At 40.6% G+C, this 22,545-nt stretch overlaps 1 protein-coding gene across 1 annotated transcript in view; it reads left to right on the plus strand.

The window, feature by feature from the left end:
- Positions 1–22,545, plus strand: part of MPPED2 (metallophosphoesterase domain containing 2) — a gene marked incomplete at both ends in the record, with an annotated part of 101,521 nt that overhangs the window by 43,416 nt on the left and 35,560 nt on the right. The window contains one exon of the mRNA XM_080345965.1: positions 11,352–11,577. Within this exon, the coding sequence (XP_080202091.1) occupies positions 11,352–11,577 (226 nt within the window). The remainder of the gene's footprint in view (positions 1–11,351; positions 11,578–22,545) is intronic.

Consider the following 22,545-nt stretch of genomic DNA (forward strand, 5'->3'; position numbering starts at 1 on the left):
TGCCCAACAATAGAATGAGGGGCAACAGGCACAGACTGAAGCACAGGAGGTTTCATCTGAATATGAGGAGAAACTTCTTTACTCTTTAGGGTGCCAGAGCCCTGGAACAGGCTGCCCAGAGAGGCTGTGGAGTCTCCTTCTCTGGAGACATTCAAACCCTCCTGGACACGTTCCTGTGTGATCTGCTCTGGTGAACCTGCTTTAGCAGGTGGGTTGGGCTGGATGATCTCCAGAGGTCCCTTCCAACCCCAACCACTCTGTGATTCTGTGATTCCCTGAGCTGGTCTGGTCTCTGTTTTCTCATCCTGACCCTCTGCTGTGACGTGATGAGGTGATGGTTACCAAACCCTCACTTGCTATTGATGGTACATTTAGTAGAGAAGGAACTAAGCAGCACAACAGGGGACAGCAATCTAAGGAACGAGGCAAAAAAGATGCAAAGCCAACAAAGAAGAGAACAAAATAACATCAAACTAGGGGAGGGATGTAGCCCACAAAGAAGAGGGAGACAAATGAGACCACAGGGATGTAAAGTAGTGGAGATGCACCTGCTTTTTCCGGAGCTTCGTTTCTTCCCAAGTTAATAAAATTAAGAAATGAGAGCTCAGGAGCACTCTGTATTTGAAATTTCCTGTAACTGTTGATAAGTGAACCTTAAAGACCTCGGAATTATGTACATCTTTTCTAACGAACCAGAATCTTTAGTATTACAGAGCAGGCTGGTATCAGAGTGCAATAGCTACTTTTCTCCTGAATATTGCCATTAATTTTTTTTTTTTATGTGACCAGCCACAGAAACACGTAGAGTTTTAGTTTAAAACAGCTGCAAATGGCAAAAAATTACCCACATTTCCTTACTTACTGAGCCGCTCTCTCTCAGATATTACTCTTAAGGCTCCTCACTCCCTAAGCAGCATTTGGCTTTGCCTTCCCTACTGAGAGATGAGCGGAACGGCTGCAAGGCAACCATGAGGTTTCCTTTTTTCCTGCAGTTTTTTTGCAGGAGGTTTCTCCTGAGCCTTGTGGGGAAGATGTTTGTTCCTTCTGCTTTCCTCTGTCCCTGCTGCACGCTTTGGTGCTTGCTGGGAATAAAGTAATTTACCTGGAGTCATACTCATGGTTCTGAGAGTAAAGGTCCCGGACTAACATCCCCTCATAAAATCCCATGCGAAATAATTCCCAGACTAGCGCTGTGAGGAAAGCCATTCGCCATTTCCAGTCTCCTGGCTGTAAATGATAATCCTGTGCCATTAGCTGGAGCGTGAAAGCAGGGAGGGATTGGATGGTTGAGGGGATGCCCGGCCAAGGGGCCGCCCTGGTGCCACCATCGTCCCCAGTCCCCCGGGACAGAGGGAAGGAAGATCCATGGCTCTGGTGACTGGCAGCTCTGGAAATCTGCGTTAAAATGGGTCCCTGCATTTCTGTGAGTTGCTGGAGAGGATGTACATGTGGTTATAGTGGAAGCAATATAGCCATTCATAAACAAATGCTTCTGTGAAGCCAGCTGTAAAAACAATGGTGCTTGCCTTTGGGGTGAAAGGGCAAAACCTTAGCAGAAAGGAGTATAAATAAGAAATAAATTGTTACCTTTGTGTAAGTGACTGAAATAGCTGTTCTCTTGGTGCCTTGTCTTAATGACTAGCTCTGATTAACTATAGTTGTTGCTTTATTCAGCAAAACTTAAGGTCTGCATATTATACCTTTTTATGGCAGGTTTTTCATTCCTTTTTTTTTTTAAAGTCAGGAAATGATGGCTAAAATGGGTAAATCAAGAGACCCTACTCTGCAGAAAGCACACCGATGAAAAATTCCAAGTGCTTCATGCCCCAACAGTTAATGATTGCGTTTAATTACAGAGAAATATTTATTCATGTACCAGAATCCTCGGTGTGCTTCTGCACACAAAAGGGAACTGCAGATGCCGCATCATGCAGATTTTGCAGCACCTTGTGAAAATGTTACTGTAAATTCAAATGCACACATACAAATACCATAAATCGCAGATATCCATTTAATTTGATTTAAAAACATTTCAGTACCTTAGTAGGTGAGGTGTTTACTGTTGTCCATATTATGGAGCAGAGATGGCGGCAGCAGAGTGCTTGTAGTAACCAGGATTGGAAAGATATGAGTTTCACCTGAATTCCATCATAAATACTCAAACTCTTTGTATTGCAGAATGAAGTTTACATAAGATATAGCGTGTTCTGTCCTTCCTGCTCTGGAAGGCCAGTTAGGAGGTATTTCAGCACATAGGTTTGCCCACTGAAATTCAAAGAGCAGCGCCCTGGATTTTTAAAACTCTTTAATCTGAATGGTGTGTCCTGAGGTCCTGGGATGCTGTAACATAAATCATTTGGTAATTGAGGGTCTGCAAAGCCAGAAGAGAGGAGGTGGCAAGAAATAGTATTGGGGCGAGATTTGGAACTCAGAAATCACTGGCACCAATTTCCATCATTACTACTCTAGACCTTTATCGGGCTTAAAGTTCATTCTCGCTGTTTTTATTGTATTTGGGGTTACTATATATGCTTAGACTTACAAGGTGTCTGAGGCTATGTGCCATTCTGCTCAGGTAATTCTAAATCACAAGGAAAAAAAACCTGCATAAGAGGAATTCAGTTCCTTGTAATAACATGATAGAGCCGGAGTGATTTGGTTGTCTCCTTTAGTAGCTAAGAAACCTTTCTATGGGCTGGGTTATTAAAGGGAATTTCCGTACAGGGCTCAGGAGATTCCTGGTATCCAAGTTCATCTTGAAAGACTATATTGGAATGCTTGGGTTTTTTTAGAATAATAAATTTAAACGTGAGATTCAGAAAATAATACCGTAGGTTCAGAAAGGCCTGCCTGAGCATTTTTAGCTGACTGTAATTTCTGTTTATGTTCTCTGTTTACTTTGGTTTTTATTCTCTCTACAAATTTCAGGACAGGAACATGAAGGTAGTTCTGACATACAGTACTTAGTGCTGTCAAATGAATATCAGGCTGCATCTAGAAGTGGAGTTCAGTTCAGGTTTTAGATTTCTCTTCTTCCAACTTTGAAAAGGAAGAAGTAATTCCCAACAAACATCAGCATCTGAAAGTATGTTTAAAAACACCTTTGAATGTCAACGTTGCTTCCTATACTTAAAGTAAAACCACGAAAGGTGATCACAAGGTAAAATTTCAAAGGCAGCTCATTGCTTTAGCACACTGAGGAGTGTTACATTCTCAGAGTTACTAAAAAACTGATGTCCTGCTTTTAGATGGCAGTCCATGCTTTTAAAATCTTTGGGATATTTAAAAAAAAGTATTTCTACTTTTTCCTTTCAGTTTTATTTTCTTTGTGATTATTCTTACTGTCCCTACTTATTACTTTTTCCCTTATTATAGGAATTTATCCATGTTACCTTAGTACTGGTAGTCAATTAAGTCTGAGCCCCGGTATATTTTGTAGCTTACCAACAATGTACACAAAAATTATGGTTTGGAAAGGAAGGATTTCAGTTCCATGTATGAAAATTGAGAAGTTATGTGAAATATACTGTATTATAGGAAGAAAATTAATAGTTATCAGAAGCTTCTTGTTTATGTACTTAAGACTTTTCATTTTATAAGAAACACTCTGATCACTTTCCTGGGATAGAATAAAAATGAGGCATTTAGAGGGATTTCTTTTCGGAAATAGTGAGGAGGCTTTACCAGGCTAGGAGGTAAAGGGAGGCACCTGCCTCCTGTTTTCTGCATTTCTAAGCCTCAAAGCCTTTCGTTTAAAAATGAGAAAACAAATAATGGGGACAAGTTCAGAGAGGAGGGAAACAGGAGAATGTTTTTGGTGGTTAAATGTGTTTCGTGGTGGATTTATGTATTTATCTTAAGGTAGGTAGATATTGGAAGTATCCTGGCAGAGGTGTGTTTTTCAGTCCTGTGGACAGACAGAAAAGGATGTTATCACATGATAGTCCCTGGCAATAAGGTAGAAAAATTGGGGGCAGAATCTAGATCTCTGGGTCCTGGGTTCACAATTCCCATTTTCTTGAGTAAGTTTTCACTCAGTAAGTGGTGCAGAATTGATATCCAGACTTGTTTCTCTTTTAAATAAAGAATTTGCTTTGTCTGGAAAATCTTGTCCTTAGCATTGGCTGGCCTTTTGCGGAGTGAAAATATATGTACGTGAAAATACCAAGACATTGTCTCTGATAATTATGATTAGCTTAATTACTTTCTGTGTAATTGTTTCTCAGGATGACCTTCTTTTTGATGGCTTTTATTCGTTTATTGTAGAAAAAAAGACTTAATTGGAATTGTAAATTACAGAGACAAAGGGTATGTTATGGGAAGGAGGTCCAGATCTGTTTGTGTCAGACCGTGACTGTTGGTTTTTATATTCTTAAGATTCATGGAGAAAAATCGTTTAAATTGATACAGTATGTGCGTGCACAAGGTAATATCAACAACCAATATATTATTTCAAAATCTGGTGAGTTTCTTTAGAGAGGATTAGGTTATATAGTGGAGGGACTCCGAAAAGAAAATAGAATTGTGTATTGATGCCTTTAGAAATATTATTTGAGGGCAATAAAATGTTCCCTGAAATTCCCTCCTGAGTGGAGAAAATGGAGTTTGTTTGCAGTAATTGCATTTTCTAGCGTTTGCTTTCGCACTTTCCAATATGAGTTAAGCCAATTGGAACCTATGATTTCGTTTTGCTTATTGGCGAAAGTACCATGTAAATTGATCTGTGATGCATTTATAGAGAATGCTTTGAAAAATTTGAAATAGAGATGGTTTTTTCTTATTAGATTTAGATAGTATTAGGGTTCATTTCTATATTTTAGCCTAATGTAATAGTAACCAAAAATGTTCTTTTTCAATTTAGTCTTAATCAAGTTCCAGGAGAACATTTCTACTTAGCCCCACTGGCACTCGGAAGGCAGAGTTTATGTTCCGATTCTCAGCCCTGGTATTCGGAATTCAAGATCCGAGTCATTTGAAACCACACCGAGCTGAAATCGATCTAAAACTTGTCAGCCCCGGTCCATTAAGATCTTGATCACAAGAGAAAACGTAAAATTCCAAATACAGCATATTTCTATGTGTTTGCAGCAGACGTGCACAATAGACCTTAAACTATGGGAGCCTAGATGCCAATGTCATTATAAGTGTAAATATAGGATAATTCTATATAGAGGAACATCCTTCACCTCTGCCAGACAAAAGGTGTTCTTGCCTGAAAACCTGATATGTTTTCCCAAGTGAGTGCTATTTCATTTAAAGAGTCTCTTTGAGAGCGTGGACGTAGCACCGGTGCAGCTGTGTCGGTCCTTCATCTATTGCTGTGCTATGGGGAAGGAGCTACCATTTCTGCAAGAAACATTTTGAAAAATGAAGGGGGGGGAAAAAATAAGGCTATTGTGATTTGCAGGGAGGGTGTTGTTTTCCGAATTTTCTAAATTTAAAGGGAAACCATAGCTGACAGCTTTTTAAAATTAGATGATTTTTTTTTTCCTTGAAAGCTCCGTCTTTTAGGTTAAGTAATTACAAGCCTGAAAAAAAGCCTTTCCAGCCACTAATAAGCAGAGAAAACTGTGCTGCTTCTGTTTCACGTTTCATCATTTTAAAGTCAATTTGCGGGGGACTTTTTCCACCTAAAGTTGGCAGAGCTGTGAGCTGCAAAATCTGGAGGCTTTTTTGATTAGAGGTTAGACTAAACAAAACCTCGCATTCTATCTGTTTCAAAACAAATAAATGTTATGTATTAATTTGCAAAACTTCAGTGAAGCTCTTTATGTTTCAAGAACAAAATGTTAACAGTAGCTCAGTGAAACTCAAACCACCTTTGAGATCAAAACCCACATGTGTAATGCCAGAATAATGCTGAGGAAGACACGGAACACCGAAGTGAGACGAAAGATGGTCGTTCATGTTGTGCTACATTATTTTCCTGTTGACAGAGAGGAGAAGGATATTAATCACAAACAGTTACATTAGAATAATGTTATGGTTGAGACATAAATACATAAAAGCAAGGAATTGTTACCAGCGTCAGAGCATCGTTAATTCAGACCCATAATTAACTAGGTTCTGCTATACATGGTTCATACTGCGCTTGGCGATGTTACAGCCCAGTTTTGTGCCAAATTCACTATATTTACCTGTGAGGGAGAGAATGAGCGGCAATATTTGGTGATTCTGCAGGATCAGACGCTCCTGGGTGCCCACAGAGGTTCAGTAGCTCCTATACCTGTGGTCACTCGCATGGACGTGTCTGCTGCCGTACCTTGTCACCACACAGCTGGGTGACAGCCGCCGAGGCGAGATTCCCTCGATGCTTCCTTGCTTTCATGGGTTTATGGCTCATCCTTGGCATTATTGTAACGTAGTTTTTTGTGTTTAATGTTTCTTAGACTTGGTTTTCCATTGCCAGCATGGAAGAAATCGTAATGCATGAGTTTCAGAGGAGAAGGTAGCAGTCTGAACCTGCTGTGTGGCTCGATCCGCAAGTGTGAGTATTAACGCTAGAGCTGTCAGGCCTTGTGAAAATTAATGAAGCCTGACGGTTACAGAGTGAAAGGTCAGAGGCAGAGCTTGCACTTACCTAACATTGCTGTTGTGTTGTGTTTAACAGCGTTTTCAACAAAGAGGAGCTTTAATGTACAAGCTTTAGATTTATCACAGGAATTCAAGGGTCTCAGCCTTTGCTTCTCCCTGTGCTGTGGTCTCATGTTTTCTTTGCATAAAGGCAAAACAGTTAAACTTTGATTCATCTACTCCTCTTGCTGTGTTGCCCATGTGTGTTTTGCTTCTGTTTTTCCTCCTACAAAATTTTCTTTTGGAGGGGAAAAAATAAAAAGCGAGCGGCTTTGGAACTGACAATAGTTCAAAAAGCTGGTGGAATACGTTTCATCAAGAAGATTTTGAGAGATATTGTGCTTCAGTTCTTTGTACTTGTTTAGAAGCATGTTCTGGTTTTGTGCATGTTCTGTCTTTTATTTGTCCACTTTTTTTGTTTTTAATTCTTTTTTTCTGTAGATTCACAGAGAGGTAAAATGCATAGAAATTCATGGGTTATGTTTTCAGCTCGTATGTTGGTTGACGTTAATTTTAGGTATTGCATTGAGGATGTAATGTGAAGGCTGTTTGATTAAAACAGCCAGGATACTTTTCACAGTCAGTTGATGAGTCTCATCCTAGAACAGATGTTTGGTTTTCCTTCCTAGTTTTAGATGTCAGTACCTGCAGAGAACTCCAGTTTATTATTTGAAGCTTGAGTCTATATAGCTGTACTTACACAGTCTAACTCATTTATTGCTGCTGAAGGAACGATCAGAGCCTTTGAGATACTCTGTCTTTCTTTTAAAAAGCCAAAAGCAGCCTGTGTGTTTTGCGATTGTGCCGTAAATGCTGGGAAGAGAGAGTAAGCATGGCTCTGAGGTGTGGTGGGCTTTCCAGGAGAAACCCTGTGGAGTGTTGGTACAGAGCTGCTCACCAGGACAAGGGTGTGCTGCTCACTTGCTGCCCATCAATGGACAACTGACAGCAACTCGTGCTGCTGCGGGGACTGGAAGTCCACAGGAATTACACAAAATGTGCTCCTTCAGTGTTTATCTCTGGACGTGTACGTGGTTGGTTATAGGTGAATGCTCCATGAGCAGTTTTGCACGTTTGAAGCGTATATGATATACCATAAATTGGAGATGATTCACTTGCACAGGCGTCTTGCTTCTACAGATTTCCGTCTTTTTGAAGGGGCTATGATTTGTACTTCAAGGTTTCTTAGCCCATTTCTTAACATATGGCCAAAGGGTCTATGAGGCTATGAAATGGGCATGAAAACACTTCACATTTCCTGGAAGTCGTATGTGAATAGTTAATGCATGCATATGCATAGTCAGAGCTTCACATTAAAAGCACTTGCATAGCATTTGTTTGTAAATACAGGTTTCTACCACTATATAGACAGATAGTGTCACATTATTTCTTATTCCCCTACTTCCCTGTGAGCTTTATAGGTAACAGTAGTCAAAAAATAATGTGATTTTCTGTTTTTATAGGGACTCAGCAGTTAACATTCATTGCCAGTCTCAGGCTCCTTTTCATGTCTGCAGAACTCGAGTTGTGTGACTAAATTGTACTCGTATGAAGCATGCCATTAAAATGGGAACGGTTGTTCCACAGATTAAGGACTCCCAGGATCAAGTACTTAAGGTGAACTTAAAAAAGCACTGAAACACCTACTTATATAGGTTAAAAAAAGCCCAACAGTTCTCCCAGCTTCCCCCCCTTGTCCTGTGTAATAGGTGTATTAAAAGTGTTGTTCAGCTGATGCTTTAAAGTGATGTGTTTGCAGCCAGCAACAACACAACAGTGCATCGGAGGCAACATTGCACCAACCAAGACTTTCTGATTCCCACCCGTAAGTTCATAGAATCGTTTTGGTTGGAAGAGACCCTCAGGATCATTGAGTCCAACCATAACCTAACTCTGGCATTAACCCATGTCCATAAGAACCTCATCTAAATGCCTTTTAAACCCCTCCAGGGATGGTGACTCCACCACTGCCCTGGGCAGCCTGTTCCAATGCCTGACAACCCTTTCTGGGAAGAATTTTTTCCTAATATCTGATCTAAACCTCCCCTGGTGCAACTTGAGGCCTTCTCTTCCTATCACTTGCTGCCTGGGAGAAGAGACCAACACCCTCCATGCTCCAGCCTCCTTTCAGGTAGTTGTAGACACCAATAAGGTCTCCCCTCAGCCTCCTGTTCTTCAGGCTGAACAGCCTCAGCTCCCTCAGCCGCTCCTCATCACACTTGTGCTCCAGCCCCTCACCAGCTTTGTCACCTCCTCTGTACTCTCTCTAGTATTTCAAGTTGATTCCTCAACTGGAGAGCCAAGGAGCGATGAGTAAAAGTCACTCACCCTTCGACAATTCCGTATGGCCGGTGTGGAAGTCTGGTGGCAAGTGGAGACTGAGGGTAGACCAGCCTGAATGAAGTGATGCTGCCATTAGGTGCTGCCATGCCGGACATGCTAGAACTGCAATCCCAGCTGGAATCAAAGGCAGCCAAGCGGTATAGATAGATAGATACCACAATAGATATCACTAATCCCACTTTTCTTAGTCCCTTTGGCATCCAGTACACCTGGAACTGACTGCCCCGGGGTGGAAACACAACCCTGCCGTCTGCCACGGGCTGGTCCAGACTCCGCTGGAACAGGGTAAAGCTGCAGAACATCCTTAATGCGTTGATGACATCATTGTATGGGGTGACACTGATTTTGCAAATCTATCAAAATACATGGGAGAAAGTAAAAATACCTGAACATTTATCCAGTAAGATGAGAAGTTTTCTCTGCTAAGACTGGCAAATGTTGATAACTTGGCAGAAACCTGAATTTAACTTCTCCATCCTACTTCTCTGAGAATTTAATCACATCTAGCTTGTTTGGGGGGATTGATAGTTATGACAAGTGTATCAAATTTCATGCCAGTGCTATCTTTTATGTTTCCTGAGAGAGGAGAAAATAGCAATTTTACCTTATGCCCAGGAGTCACAGAGAGCAGGAATTGTAGGTACCTGCCACATTGAGTTTTTAAATAAAAATGAATTGTAGAGCAGCATGTAGCAGAGGTGGAGAAGGGGAGGGAGGAGGGGAAAGGAGTGAGGCATAAACTGTAGAGAAACATTTATTGCATTCCCCCAGCTTTTAATCTAATGCAGCACTGTGGAGAGTTATGAATATGTATGATCTGCACTTTGTTCAGATGTGAAGTGTCTATGGGGATGTCTGCTTGTTTTTTTTTCCAGGGGATTTATAGCTTTTTGTTTTTTCTATCCAGAATTAACTAATTTTGCAAAGATGATGTTGATATATGTATCTTGTGTAATTCCTGTTTCCTTGCTGTAAACATTAAAAAGCAGAGGGTTTTGACTGGTTCCCTGTAAGTCTTATTTAGGCAAAAGTTAATCTTGTTGTAAATACTTAGAGCTTTACTTTGAAACTTTAAAAAGAAAAAACAAACTCTCAAACCCAAACAGTTTTGAAAGTTGAAAGGCAAGTTTTAAATCAGCAAAGCCACATCTATGTAGGGGAACTGTATTCACAAGAAACATATAGCATCTGTTTCTGTGTTCCTTGGGACAGATGATGGGGGTACCGGATGTGGAAGATGGACCTATAGATTTCCACATACATTTTGCCGCCTTTCTGGGGGAACAGGGGAAAACAACCACAAAAACCAATCAACCAAAACCACCCACACAGCAAAACCAACCTTTTCTAAGTGATTATTAGGAATAAACACCAAAGTGAATGATTTGGTATAAGACTAGAGAATCAGTCTTATGGTGAAGATGGTAGAAATCAGCTTCGATGCACAATCACGTGTGATTTTTGACAAGTCACAGTGGGCCAGATTTTATAAAAGAACCTAACTCCTGTGAAGACAACACGGTATGTGACCATGTTTTCTAAGGGAGCTCAGCACCCAGTGTGTTTAGTGTGTATTTGGAAGATCTGGCACTCGTTTGTACCAAGTGCTTGAAAAATCTGTCCCTGAACTGCAAAAATCTGGCTCCATGGGCCTGATCTTGTTCCAAACAAGGGGAATAGTTGCTCTGAATTGGGGTGATCCAGCTTATGATCTTTGACCCTCACGGTAAATGAATTAACCACGCTGCCTTTTTCCTGCCTTCTGTTACATGTGTACTTCTTACAGAAATGAGATACTGCCATAAACGGAATAATAATGATAAAGTGAAAGTCCATTGCGAGTAAATTGGAGCTTTGGAGAATAGGCTAGATCTGGAATAAATGCCACTTGAATGCGAATTAATCCAAATAACGGCATAATTTAAAAATAACCAACAGCACCAGCAGCCTAATTCGGTACCCAGGCCTGGTACCCTCGTGACACTTGTGTACTGGGGTGTGTGACACCCGAGGTATCTCACTGCAGGTTCCTCCTGTGGATTAGGACCAGGGCTGCTGACTGTGACCCAGTCCTGTCAATGAACTGGTAGGACTCAGTGTCACATCTTCTGCTGATCCAAATCAAAGTGTTGTCAGCTGAAAGCGGGGGAGCGGTGGTGTTTTATGCCACCTTTGGAGCTGCTTTGGTGCCTCCCGGCTTGTTTTGTTTAACTCTGCAGTGAATGCTTTTCATTTTTTTATTTATTATTGCTTCACGTGACGCTGCTTTACATTTTAACACAGTTTCACTCAATGGAAGAGAAGCAGTATTAATAACTTTTGCTCACGGATCTCGGGTGTTTCATTCTGTCATTGCTAGCTGTCTACTTATTGTGCCGGCAATGCTGGTGTGGGAGGAAAATGTGCTAATTAAGTCCTCTTTTTTGTTATTTCAGGAAACCTACCGTATGAATATAAAATAGTGATTGCTGGGAATCATGAACTGACATTTGATAAGGAATTCATGGCAGACCTTGTCAAACAAGATTACTACCGCTTTCCCTCTGTGTCCAAATTGAAACCAGAGGACTTTGACAATGTTCAGTCACTCCTGACAAATAGTATTTACTTACAAGATTCAGAGGTAACAGTTAAAGGATTCCGAATATACGGTGCCCCATGGTAAGTCTCCATTTAACTTTCTTTGCTATTTATTACTTGAACCACAACAGGAATCATTGCTGTTGCAAATGCATGAAGCTGCTTTGTTGCATTGCCCTGCAGAACAGTATCACACTAAGCTGTAAACCACTCTGAAACAATTGCCACGTTTCTCTGTGGATAAATAGGTTATATTTGGCCATGTGTGTGAAATAGGAGAAAAAGAACTGTAATAATTTCTGTTCTGGCTGCTGAACGCACTTAAAAAAATAGAGGAGTCAATATCCACTCTGTGCTCATGGGTTAGCTGCAGTGGCATCTTACTATGCATTAGGGAAAGAAGCTCCATTATATGGTATGTTGTTTAGGTAATTACGTCCGCTGTGCTAATAGATTATCATGGTAGCATTCAACACCCACACGGCACAAGGTTCAAGGCAGCAGGTGCTTTAAGTGTTATTTCTGATCAGTTCTAGGCATTGTATTTAGCTTGTAAAGTTGTAATAATGAAATGTCAAGCCAGTTTTGATCTCATTCCACCCCCCGTGCCAAGTATGAGCAGGAAAAATTACTGTTGAGTTTTGTACTGAGGAGAGTCTTCCTTGTTTTTTCTGTATGTTGTTTAATTGTGATGGGTGATACCTCTGGAGTCTTGGGTAGCACTTGTTTTAAATTCTCATGCTAACAACAGCCACAGTCCTTTCAGGCTCTACCAGAAACCTGAACTTCAGTGATGGTGATAATCATTACGGTACTTGGCATTCTCAATTGTCAGCTGAAGTACTCAGATGCTAATTTATGCATACCTATAAGAAGGGTTTATTATAAGCTAATAGCTCATATTTTTGATGTCAAGCTTGCTTTAAAGGTGAAAGTAGGAGAGGAAGAGGGAGTAGCAGGGATTGAACCAAAGAATGGGGCAAAGCTGTACGGAGATTAGAAATTTTCCTCCTCATCTCTATTAACTGCAGGCCTTGGTGATTAATACAACACCACAAAAAGTGATGCTTCTGACAGTGGTTTTATTTGTCAGATTGTGTACATTAGTGCTGTTTAGAAAACTGCGTTCCAGCTCACATTCTTGACTTAAGCTACTGGGCTTTTTTAATTTAAGTCATAGCCTTTAGCTAGTAGTTTAAATCAGCCTGACGTCGCTTGCCTAAAAAACCAACCAACCAAAGACAAAAAACACAAAACACCTCTAAATCCTGCAGTATCAGCTAATTGGGGGAGATAGTCTTAATTCCAGTTAGGAATCACCTCTTAAAGACATTTCAAAGGTTTTTGTTTGGTTTCTTAATTAGTACTAGCAGCATATGACACTCAGAAGACAGGGCACATGAGGCCCTGGGTGGCATAAGGTGGATTTGAGACTTGCTGCAAGTGAGCAGCTGTGTGAGCTGGAAGGTTTGCTACTAAGATTGTGTTCAGCTTCTTCCATACGTACGTCTCAGACTCAGAGGGCTTGTATTCTGCAGACGTCCAATGACTGCAAAGTGGAGGCATCTTTGCAGATATATTTGGGGCAGGTTTACCCAGACTCTACTATGGAGCTATTGGGGAGATCTGGAGAAGGGGAAGAGAGAGCTTGGTATTCTGAAATGGAGAATTGTGTCATATGCCTTTACATTTACGTTTGTATGTACTGGCAAAATAGAGTGATCTCTTTTGCTATCTGAATCCATAATGACAATCTGTTACCCTTTTGTCTCCAGCTGCATTTTGCAGGTGGGTTTAAAATGTTTGTTCTGAAATATTAAGGTATGCCACCTCAAGGACCTGAGCTGTATTAACTGTAACACATGTATGATATGTATTCTGACCTAGTCATGGAAGACAAATCTTCATTATTCCTCCCTATAATCCACTGATAGCTGGATTTTTCCAATTAGGGTTCAATGGGAAATAAAGCTAGACTGCTAGAAAAGCACATTGAGCTCCAAACAAGTGCAGACTTCTCTCATGAATGATGTTTCATTTCTCTTCAGCATGTTTTGAACAACCGTTGATGTCGATTTAGGACTATCATTTTGAATATAACTTTTTAGGTCAGCTGGTTTGTGTTTGGAACATAGAGATGTGGTATCGTCGTTTCTTTCTCTCTCTCTCTTTTATTTTTTTAAAATATAATGGCAGTTTCTGGAAAATGTGATAATTCAGCCGGTTTCCTGCATTTCAGTTGGTCTTTGAGAAGAGGGTAAAGTCACATCAGATACAAGAAAAATCTGTTCCAAATCTGTTCTGTGCCTGGAAACTGAGACAGAATGATCAGACAAGCCTGTTAGCGCTTAAATTTTTCCTCCTTTCCCTCCAATCACATCTTGCTCAACTACTATAAATCTTCAGATTACCCCAAAGGAAGAGAATTTGTGGGGGGTTTGTGTGTATTTATGGGCTCCTTCCCCCAATTAGTTCTGTCACAGAAGTGGAACACTGGTCATTAACCCAGAAGATGCTCCAACCCTAAAATGAGATAAGTTGGCATGTTCAATTTATGTGCATTTTTGTAAGTATTTCCAGAGGGAAAAAAATTCTCATTTGCTGATAAAGCTACTGGTTTTAATTTAAAAAGAGGGATCAAACTAAGAATAACAGCTGTGATTCTGGAGGGTTTCAGCCTGTCATGGATTTCTAAGAAGTAATTGCCAGAAGACTGGGAAAACTGGCTATAAGTCATCTATCTATTTAGAAAATGTAAATTGCCAACTCAGTGTAACTACAGGAAAGAAATATCAGTCCATATTCATTACATGTTATTACTCATGGTACATCTGAAAGCTTTCTAAAGACCTGAGAGAATTCAAGTAGTGCCTCCTAACTTACAATTTAGTAGAATTTGTATGTAGAAAATAACTTACAATACACGGGAGCATTCATGTGTATTTGCAATTGGAATGTGCAGTGGTGCATATCAACAGCCTCTAAGGAGCAGAAAATTTGAATTTAGCCTGATGGTTCTAAGCGTATTAAATGGCATTAGCTGGAGGGGAGTTGAAAACAGAGTATCAACCCCTAGAAGAGAAAAGAGCAAGGGTGGGACGTGAATCACACTCCGCTCATTTGCAGAGGTGGAGAATGTAAGTGACATTTTCACACCTTAAATAGGAGATGCTTTGATGTACCTTGAAGGAGCAAAATGCCTGAAGGTTTTCCGCTTGGCATGTAGATAACAATCCACAAAAACATTTCCCTCCTTTCTCGTCCGTCTTATTTTGGCCCATTAACCTGGCTTGTTTGGTGGGAAAATAATTGATAGTTTGCACTTGATGCAGTCAAATCTCTTAAAGATTCCAATGGAAACATTTTCTCCTTTGGAAATTTGAGACCGAGGCTACTTATTGAGCAGGACAAAAATATATAAACAGTAATGGGCATATGAATTTTTAAATCTTAAAACTCCCTTTGTGAATTGTATGTGAGTACAACTCATATTTGATGTATCTGTAAAAGCGTGGGAGAGACAGTCTGGTTTTAGTGCAGCTTTGGGTGCTGAATACACATCAGTGAATATATATAAGTTTTCTTTAAGTTTGAATGTTGTTATTTTAAAATACCTCTGGTCTTTGAGGTATTTGGAATTGTTCATCCATGTTAAGGACTGAATTTACTATAATGTTATGGAGGTTTGATTGCAAGTATTCTAGCAATTTCTAATGAAGCTTTAAAAACGTTAAAACCAGCAGCGAACGGCTGTAAACTAGAACCAGGATTTGTCGAAACCACGTTTTGATGGAAACAATTGTTCAGGGAGAATTTCCTCTCTTTTATTTTGCTCTGCTGTTCAGCTCTACAGGTGGCTCTTTTAGTTTGTTTGAAATAAAAAAATAGTTGAAATGAAAAGGTATTCTGATAAACTTTGTGTGCATAGAAATTTATGGCAGTTAATTTCATGAATAACGAGGCAATAGGCTTATTTATGGATTTTAAATTCTGTTCGCCATAAAAATTCCACAAAAAAATGTCACAAGCCGTAAGTATGAAATAGTCTAATAAAGCAACCATTTGCATTAGTTTTAGCTATTAAAATATATGGGCAAATTGCACCCATATCTAGCAGAATAAAAGTAAAACTGTAGACCCAAGACTTTCAACATATATATTTGATTAGATAACTATAGATAAATCTTTTTGAGGGCAGAAAATGTTTAATATAAAAGCCAACTCGATATAAATCAATGCATTTTAATGGTTAATGGAATCAACTTTGTGAAAATAACTGAAAAGCACAAACGTAAAAGATTAAAATTGATTATTTAAATAATTACTGAAATGTGCGATTTGCATCATTGTGATGAAAACCAGTGAATCCTGAACGAAGCTCTTCCCCTCGGTCAGGAACAGCAGCGTTGTTCCGCAATATCCTGCACGTTCGTCAAGCCGTGGCTGGTTCAGGTCTCAAGAACAGAAGCACAAAGCAGCCTCCCAGTTGCTTTTAATGAATACTAGTGGGTTTTTCCTATGTCCAAGAATTTGATCTGTAGGGTGATCCCGAGGTCAGGAACAGACGTCGCGCTATCGCTCACCAGGGCTTTCATGGGCTTTTTTTAGTAACTCCAGAGGAAGAGCCTTAACTCCTTTTCAGAAGCAAAATTTTAATTGGCATAGGTAATGCAGCCTTAAGAAAGCATAGACAGGTTCAATCATCTCCTTTAAAAATAATGTTTTGTACGATTTTCTTTTTCTTTTAACCCAGAGGAGAATTCAGGGGCTTCATCAAATGGTTTCCCTTAAGTTTGAACTTATTTCTATCATTCTCATTTCTTTCGTTTGCAATCGTATTTTAATACAAGTAGCTCTGAGTTAGTACATCTCCCTTCTCCTGCTCAGTCTTTTCAGACTTTGTGTTTATCCTGTCAGAAGAGCATCAGTTGTTTGGTTTATTTTTGCTTTTCAATTATAAGTTTTGTAATGCATCACGGATTTTGCTGACAGTCTTCAAGTTCTTGAAATAGCAAGCAAATTAACAGCAGATATTGAGCGTGAGGACTGGAAAGCCAATTGGCAACTCACGTGATCGCATTCAGATATACTGATGGGTTGGAATACATCTCATTTCTTTTATTTTCATAGCCTTAGCTGGCAATTAGCTTGCGCCTGGAAAAGGGAGGAATAGAAACAGCGACTACTCAGCAATAAAGTTCTTCATTGCTATTTAGCGGTGAGGAAACCAGGGGGAGACTGGACAAGGCTGCTGGTTGTACCAGTTTTTCAGGAATTCCGTATTTATACAGTCGCAGTCAGCAGCTGAGGAAAGTATTGGCAAAGACTGGAGTCCTGTGTCTGCATGTTAAACAAACACAGCACCACGGTGGCGTGGCTGTGTTTAGAGGTGCAGGCTTCTGTTTCATTTTTCTTGGCGTCGGTCCTTCAAGTCTCTCGTTTTAGGATCGACTAATGTATTCCCCACGGTCTAGAATTGCCGCCGTTTGTTTACATTTTTTGCCTTGTTAGGAATGTCGCTGATTTTTCTTCTGTGTCCATATCAGGTTCACTTGTAAGTAAAAAAATCGTCCTGTTTACTTTAAAAACTTAACCTTTTTTTTCTTTTTAATAAATAGTGGGATGTTTGTAATTTTGAATATATTATCTCATAAGTAATTTTTGATACCACGATGCTAACCTGTCCTAGCTAATTCTTTGGAAAGCTTTGTATCCTGGTGGTGGGACAGATCATATGAAGTCCTCACCTTTTCTTCAGGCTTGACTTCAGCAGGAATAAGAATTTTACAGTATTCATTACTAGCATAACACGCAATCTGTGTCTTTCCATGAGTGGAAGTGTAGACATTTAAAACAGACATAAATTGGTGGCTCTCCCAACTCTTTTGAATCTTTCCTAGCGTGGAAGCAGGTGTTTGAATTCCTTCAGAGCCGTACCAAACAGATGATGGTGAGAATCTGCTCTGTGTCTCTAATTCCTGCCCCATTTTCCTGGAGTTCAATAGGTGCTGTGCAAAAGAGCAAAGAGCCAGAATGAGCATGAGCTGTGCTGCTGGGGGGCTAATTCCTTATGGTGGTGTCCTGGTTGTGGCTTGAAATGTCATTTTGATGTACAGATTGTGCATGCAAAACCCACAAGTTGTGCTTGTGTTTGCAGTTTGGCTTTGTTTTGGTGGTTTTTCACTTGCCAGCTGTGCAGGAACAAGAAGTTTGCTTTCCTTGTGCTGGTCACTGGGATAACACAGCGGTGAATGTGGCGTTTGTGTGCACTGAGCAGGCTGAAAGCACTTGCACCCAGAGAGGACTTAGGAAGAGTAGGGATTAACTAGGATACTATGAAACTCCTGAAAGTTTCAACTCAGCTTCTACAAACTTCATCTTGGGAGGAGACCTGAACCCCCTTAAAGAGTGGGAGCTGGGGAAGGAGGAGGGAATTAAAGAATTAATGCGTGTAGTGATATGCAGTTCCTTAGAGGGCTGGACTGCGTTATGGGGTGATACTTGCTTGAGTAAATTGTTCCATGCAGCTTTTGCACTCTAGGACTCCTGCTTTACCATTTTCTTCTGCCTGTGTGTGCCGTACCTCTTTGTGCTGGGCTGGTGCAGAAGGCAAAGACAAAACTGCACATACCGTGCTGTGAAGGTTAAGTGTAAAATTATTTCACTCGGGGACAACCACCTTCACAGTAGGAGACTGGAGAAGTAAGAGAGGGGCTTGAGCTTTAACTGACATCAGAACAGATTTTTGTGTTGGATTATGGTCTTCCAGCCTCGTTATGTTCTTCATTTGTTGTCCCCGTGTGATATACCCAGAGCAGGACAAAGTAGGGAGCAGCTGGATGCTCTGAGTGACAGGCAAAGGGGCTGCTGGAGCACACAGCAGGAACAGGTTCAGGGCTGTCTGGAGGAGCTGGTGACCTGGAGAAACAAGGACTCCAGTGAGGAACTAAGTGGGAGATCAAGACTTTGCTGTAGAGGTAGGTGGAATCCGGAATATTGTGTCCAGTTCTGGGCTCCTCAGTTCCAGAAGGACAAGGAACTGCTGGAGAGAGTCCAGCGCAGGGCAACAAAGATGATGAAGGGAGTGGAGCATCTCCCTTATGAGGAAAGGCTGAGGGAGCTGGGGCTCTTTAGCTTGGAGAAGAGGAGACTGAGGGGTGACCTCATTAATGTTTACAGATACATAAAAGGGTGAGTGTCAGGAGGATGGAGCCAGGCTCTTCTCAGTGACAACCAATGGTAGGACAAGGGGTAATGGGTTCAAACTGGAACACAAGAGGTTCCACTTAAATTTGAGAAGAAACTTCTTCTCAGTGAGAGTGACAGACACTGGAACAGGCTGCCCAGGGGGGTTGTGGAGTCTCCCACTCTGGAGACATTCAAAACCCACCTGGACACCTTCCTGTGTAACCTCATGTGGGTGTTTCTGCTCCGGCAGGGGGATTACACTAGATGATCTTTCAAAGTCCCTTCCAATCCCTGACATTCTGTGACTCTATGAAAACATGAGGGCCATATAACTGGAAGGGTGAGACCCATCCAGCCCAATGTGCATGAATGTGTGTGTGTGTGTGTATGTGTCCAGCAGGATATTTCGATCCAGACAACACCAGTTTCAAAGCACTGGATACATGAATCATTTCTAAGTCAGGAGTTGTGACCCTGAGTGAAAAGAGACAGTGTGAGCCAGTGTCTTCACAGTGTGTCAGCCCACACTGGAAAAATGTAACCAAAACCCCCACTTCAACAAAGTGCCTAAATGTGCCAAGTTTGGGACATGGGTAGTTTCACTGGCACAGTGAGATTAGTAATAAGCTTTAATTCATTGTATAATTATCGCTTAAATACCGATATACATGGTAATAGCTTTGCTGAATTAAGCTGTAATTGGAAAAATGGGGATACCTTCAAGTGTGTTTACAAAACCTGTGAAATGAATGATATGGGGGGTGATGTGGGAGAAGGTAGGTCTTGTCCCGTGCACTGTCAGGATTGTGAAATAGGTGGAGTCTGTGGGTGGTTTGCTTCATAGTTATATACTCAGGACAAACAGGAAAAGAATTGTAGGAATTTACATTGCTTCAGGTGGAGCTGGTGATAAAGCTCACGAGATGTGATGGCGATAAGATGCAATAGAAATGGAAGAGAAATAGCGTTTGAAAAACTGTACTTGGTTTTAATACAGAAGTAAGTCAAGTAGCAGGCGACTAGATTTTGTTAGCTCCCAGTAAGGGTAAGCTTTCTCATGACTGTCTTCAAGATGATTTGGGTCTATTTCTTCAACCTCGATGGTTCTGTGATTCTATATTTATCTAATACTTATTGATCAGAAAGCTAACTTCACCATGACATGTGTATAAAATGCTTAAAGTAATTCACAGACACTATGAAATAAAGCAGAAATTGCACAAGCACTTCAAATAAGAGAACACTGATCGTGAATCTGAGCATAGACAGAAAGGTCAAGAGTGACAGCTGCATTCATCAGATTTTCCTGAGAGTCCGTTGAGTAGAATAGATCTGGCACCTTATTTGAGATGTGGTCAACCCTCATGGATTCAGTTGAAAATCAATGACACTGCTGGGTGTTCATAACCATCTCCGAAATGTTTCGGTGCTAGTCTGTATTATGGTTTGTGTGCATCTGAAGTATGAGAATTGCTGACATTTCTGACTCTACTAGTTAAATATCAAAATTTTAGTGTGTCTGAGAGCGATCTTTGTATACGTGCACACAGAAGGCTTAAGCAGCGGTTTACAAGCAGCTTATCGTCGTGCCCTCATAGCTGTGGCTGTGTTGCACACACATGTGAGTACAGAGGCCTCACAAGTTGTGGTTCCCTACTACCACCTCAGTGAGTGATCTGGGTTATCCCAGTGTATGTGATGTAGCCCCAACAGGTGAGCTCTACCTGCTTATCAACTCTGTGTGTGCATGAACACCTATAATTTGACCAGTCTTTCTAGAACATAGTCTTCTTTTAATGTACAGTCAGTGGCATTATATAAAACTTATATTCCAAATAAGGTTTGTCCTGCGTTTGTTGTCTGCCTGTCCTCTGGATGGCATGGAATGAAAATAGTTACAGGGATAAGTTGCTATAATTTTGTACAAATAAGGACTTTGGTTTATGATCCGCATGTATGGTGTACCTGGGAAAAAGTCATTGCCACCTATTAACTCCATTCAGTACTCCTCCTCTTTAGCATTTTGTATAAAGCCTTCTCTGTAAACAACTTGGTATCCTTTGGTATATGTGTTTAGCTGTTTGTATTACATACTGACAGACATGTCATGCCTGTGCCTATGGCTACTTTGGCAAAAGAAATAAGGCTTCCTAGAAAATAAGCTCATGTTGATTTGAAATCATCTGACACGTTTGTCATCATATTTCTTTTGCAAGTAATGTTGTGAGTATTTGAGTATTGTGTCTGCAGATCCATCAACTTGTCTGTGTTCTGATTCTGGGGAGCTCTCGCCTTTTGATGCTTCAGCATGGATGGATAGGACTGACAAGAAAGTTGTATGGTCTGGTTCCTCAGAAAGGCCTTTTATTTCTCTATGTGAATCAGTGTATCTTACCAACAAAAGCTGATATTTGCAGCTGCTAACTGTGTTGCGTTCTTGAGTATGTTTTATGAGTTTGTATCCTGCGAATATACTTATGGATTATGTATCACCTCAAACTTTATATAAGAAAGCTTTATATAAGGCGGAAGGATGAACCTTCCCATCTCCCTTTTCCTGGCACAGATTTTAATGCATCTCGTTTCCAAAACTGGGAATGTAATAAAAAGAAGTGCAAGAAAGGTGTTCTCCTTAACACCTCTTGGTGTTCCATCTGGGCTGCTTGGGACATGTCTTGCATCGCAGGAAAATGGAAGGGAAAGGCAAACTGAGTGCTAGGCTGAAAGCTCTAGTCCTAATGTGTTCCCATTTTTAAAATGAGATGCCCCAGCACAATGTAATCTCTGGGGTTATGGGTACCTGAATTTGATTTTTCAGTTCTTAGCAAGTTTGTCTCCCTCTTCTGTTTGTGAATATAACACAGATTTTATAGTTGTTGAGAAACCTGGAAAATACCGTTTTAAGAAAGAACGTCTTCCGTTGCCTAACCTGAAGATCCTTTTTCATAAACTAGATTTATAAGGTTCAAGAACAGCATTGCTCGTATTCTTCTGTGTATAGCACTGGAAGAGACTGAGCTTTTGGGAAAGCTCAGAAAATACAGAACAACGTCAGGTATAAATCACTTTGATAGAATTCAGTATATTGTCTGTAGATAAGGATGTATTCTGGAATACAAAGGATGAAATCCATCCTCCCTGGAGTCAGAAGGGCTTTTTTTGTTTCATTCAGGATTTTGGGCAGCTGTTCCCCTGTGTTCAGTACCACTGGCTGTCAGTGGTACCCACACTACTCCGGGGCACTGACGAAGGCACAGATGCAGCATTTTGTGTTGCCGTTACCTTCACTACGTTTTGTTATAGCCACTCAAATTGAATGCTTTCAGAAGTAGAGAAATAGTTCTCCTCAGAGGTATGAATCCCTTTGAAACTAAATGCGAGATAACGCACACTTTTTCATTCCTTGAAGTTTTGCTAATGTTCAGCAACAATTAGAAGTCATGCATGAGCTACGTGGAGTGAGAAGTATAGGTCTTGTAAATTCGAGCATCACCTAATCTCAATAGCAATTTAAGTCATACTTAAAGTGTGAGAGGAAAGTATGCTCTGTTTCACAGAATTTTGTTGTTTCATAAACTTTGGCGTTAAAATACAGATAAAATATTTAGAGACGCAGAGGCTGATCGTCCATCTGGAAGTGAGCCACTTTAGCACAGAGCAGCGAGATCTCCCCGTAAGGATGTGCCTTTAGCTGATAATTACTAGCAGTCGAGCTACCTAGAGCGTACACCTTTTCTTATTTATATTCCAGTCCTGTAACCTCCCCTATTCTCTTGTGCCTTTGTTCTATTAATCTACAAAACAGGGCTCGACTTGTGATTAGTCCTTAGAGGTTGTTCCTATTAATCAGGCTGCAAAACA

Source organism: Nesoenas mayeri (genome assembly GCF_963082525.1).
Source record: "Nesoenas mayeri genome assembly, chromosome: 5".
NCBI lineage: Eukaryota > Metazoa > Chordata > Aves > Columbiformes > Columbidae > Nesoenas > Nesoenas mayeri.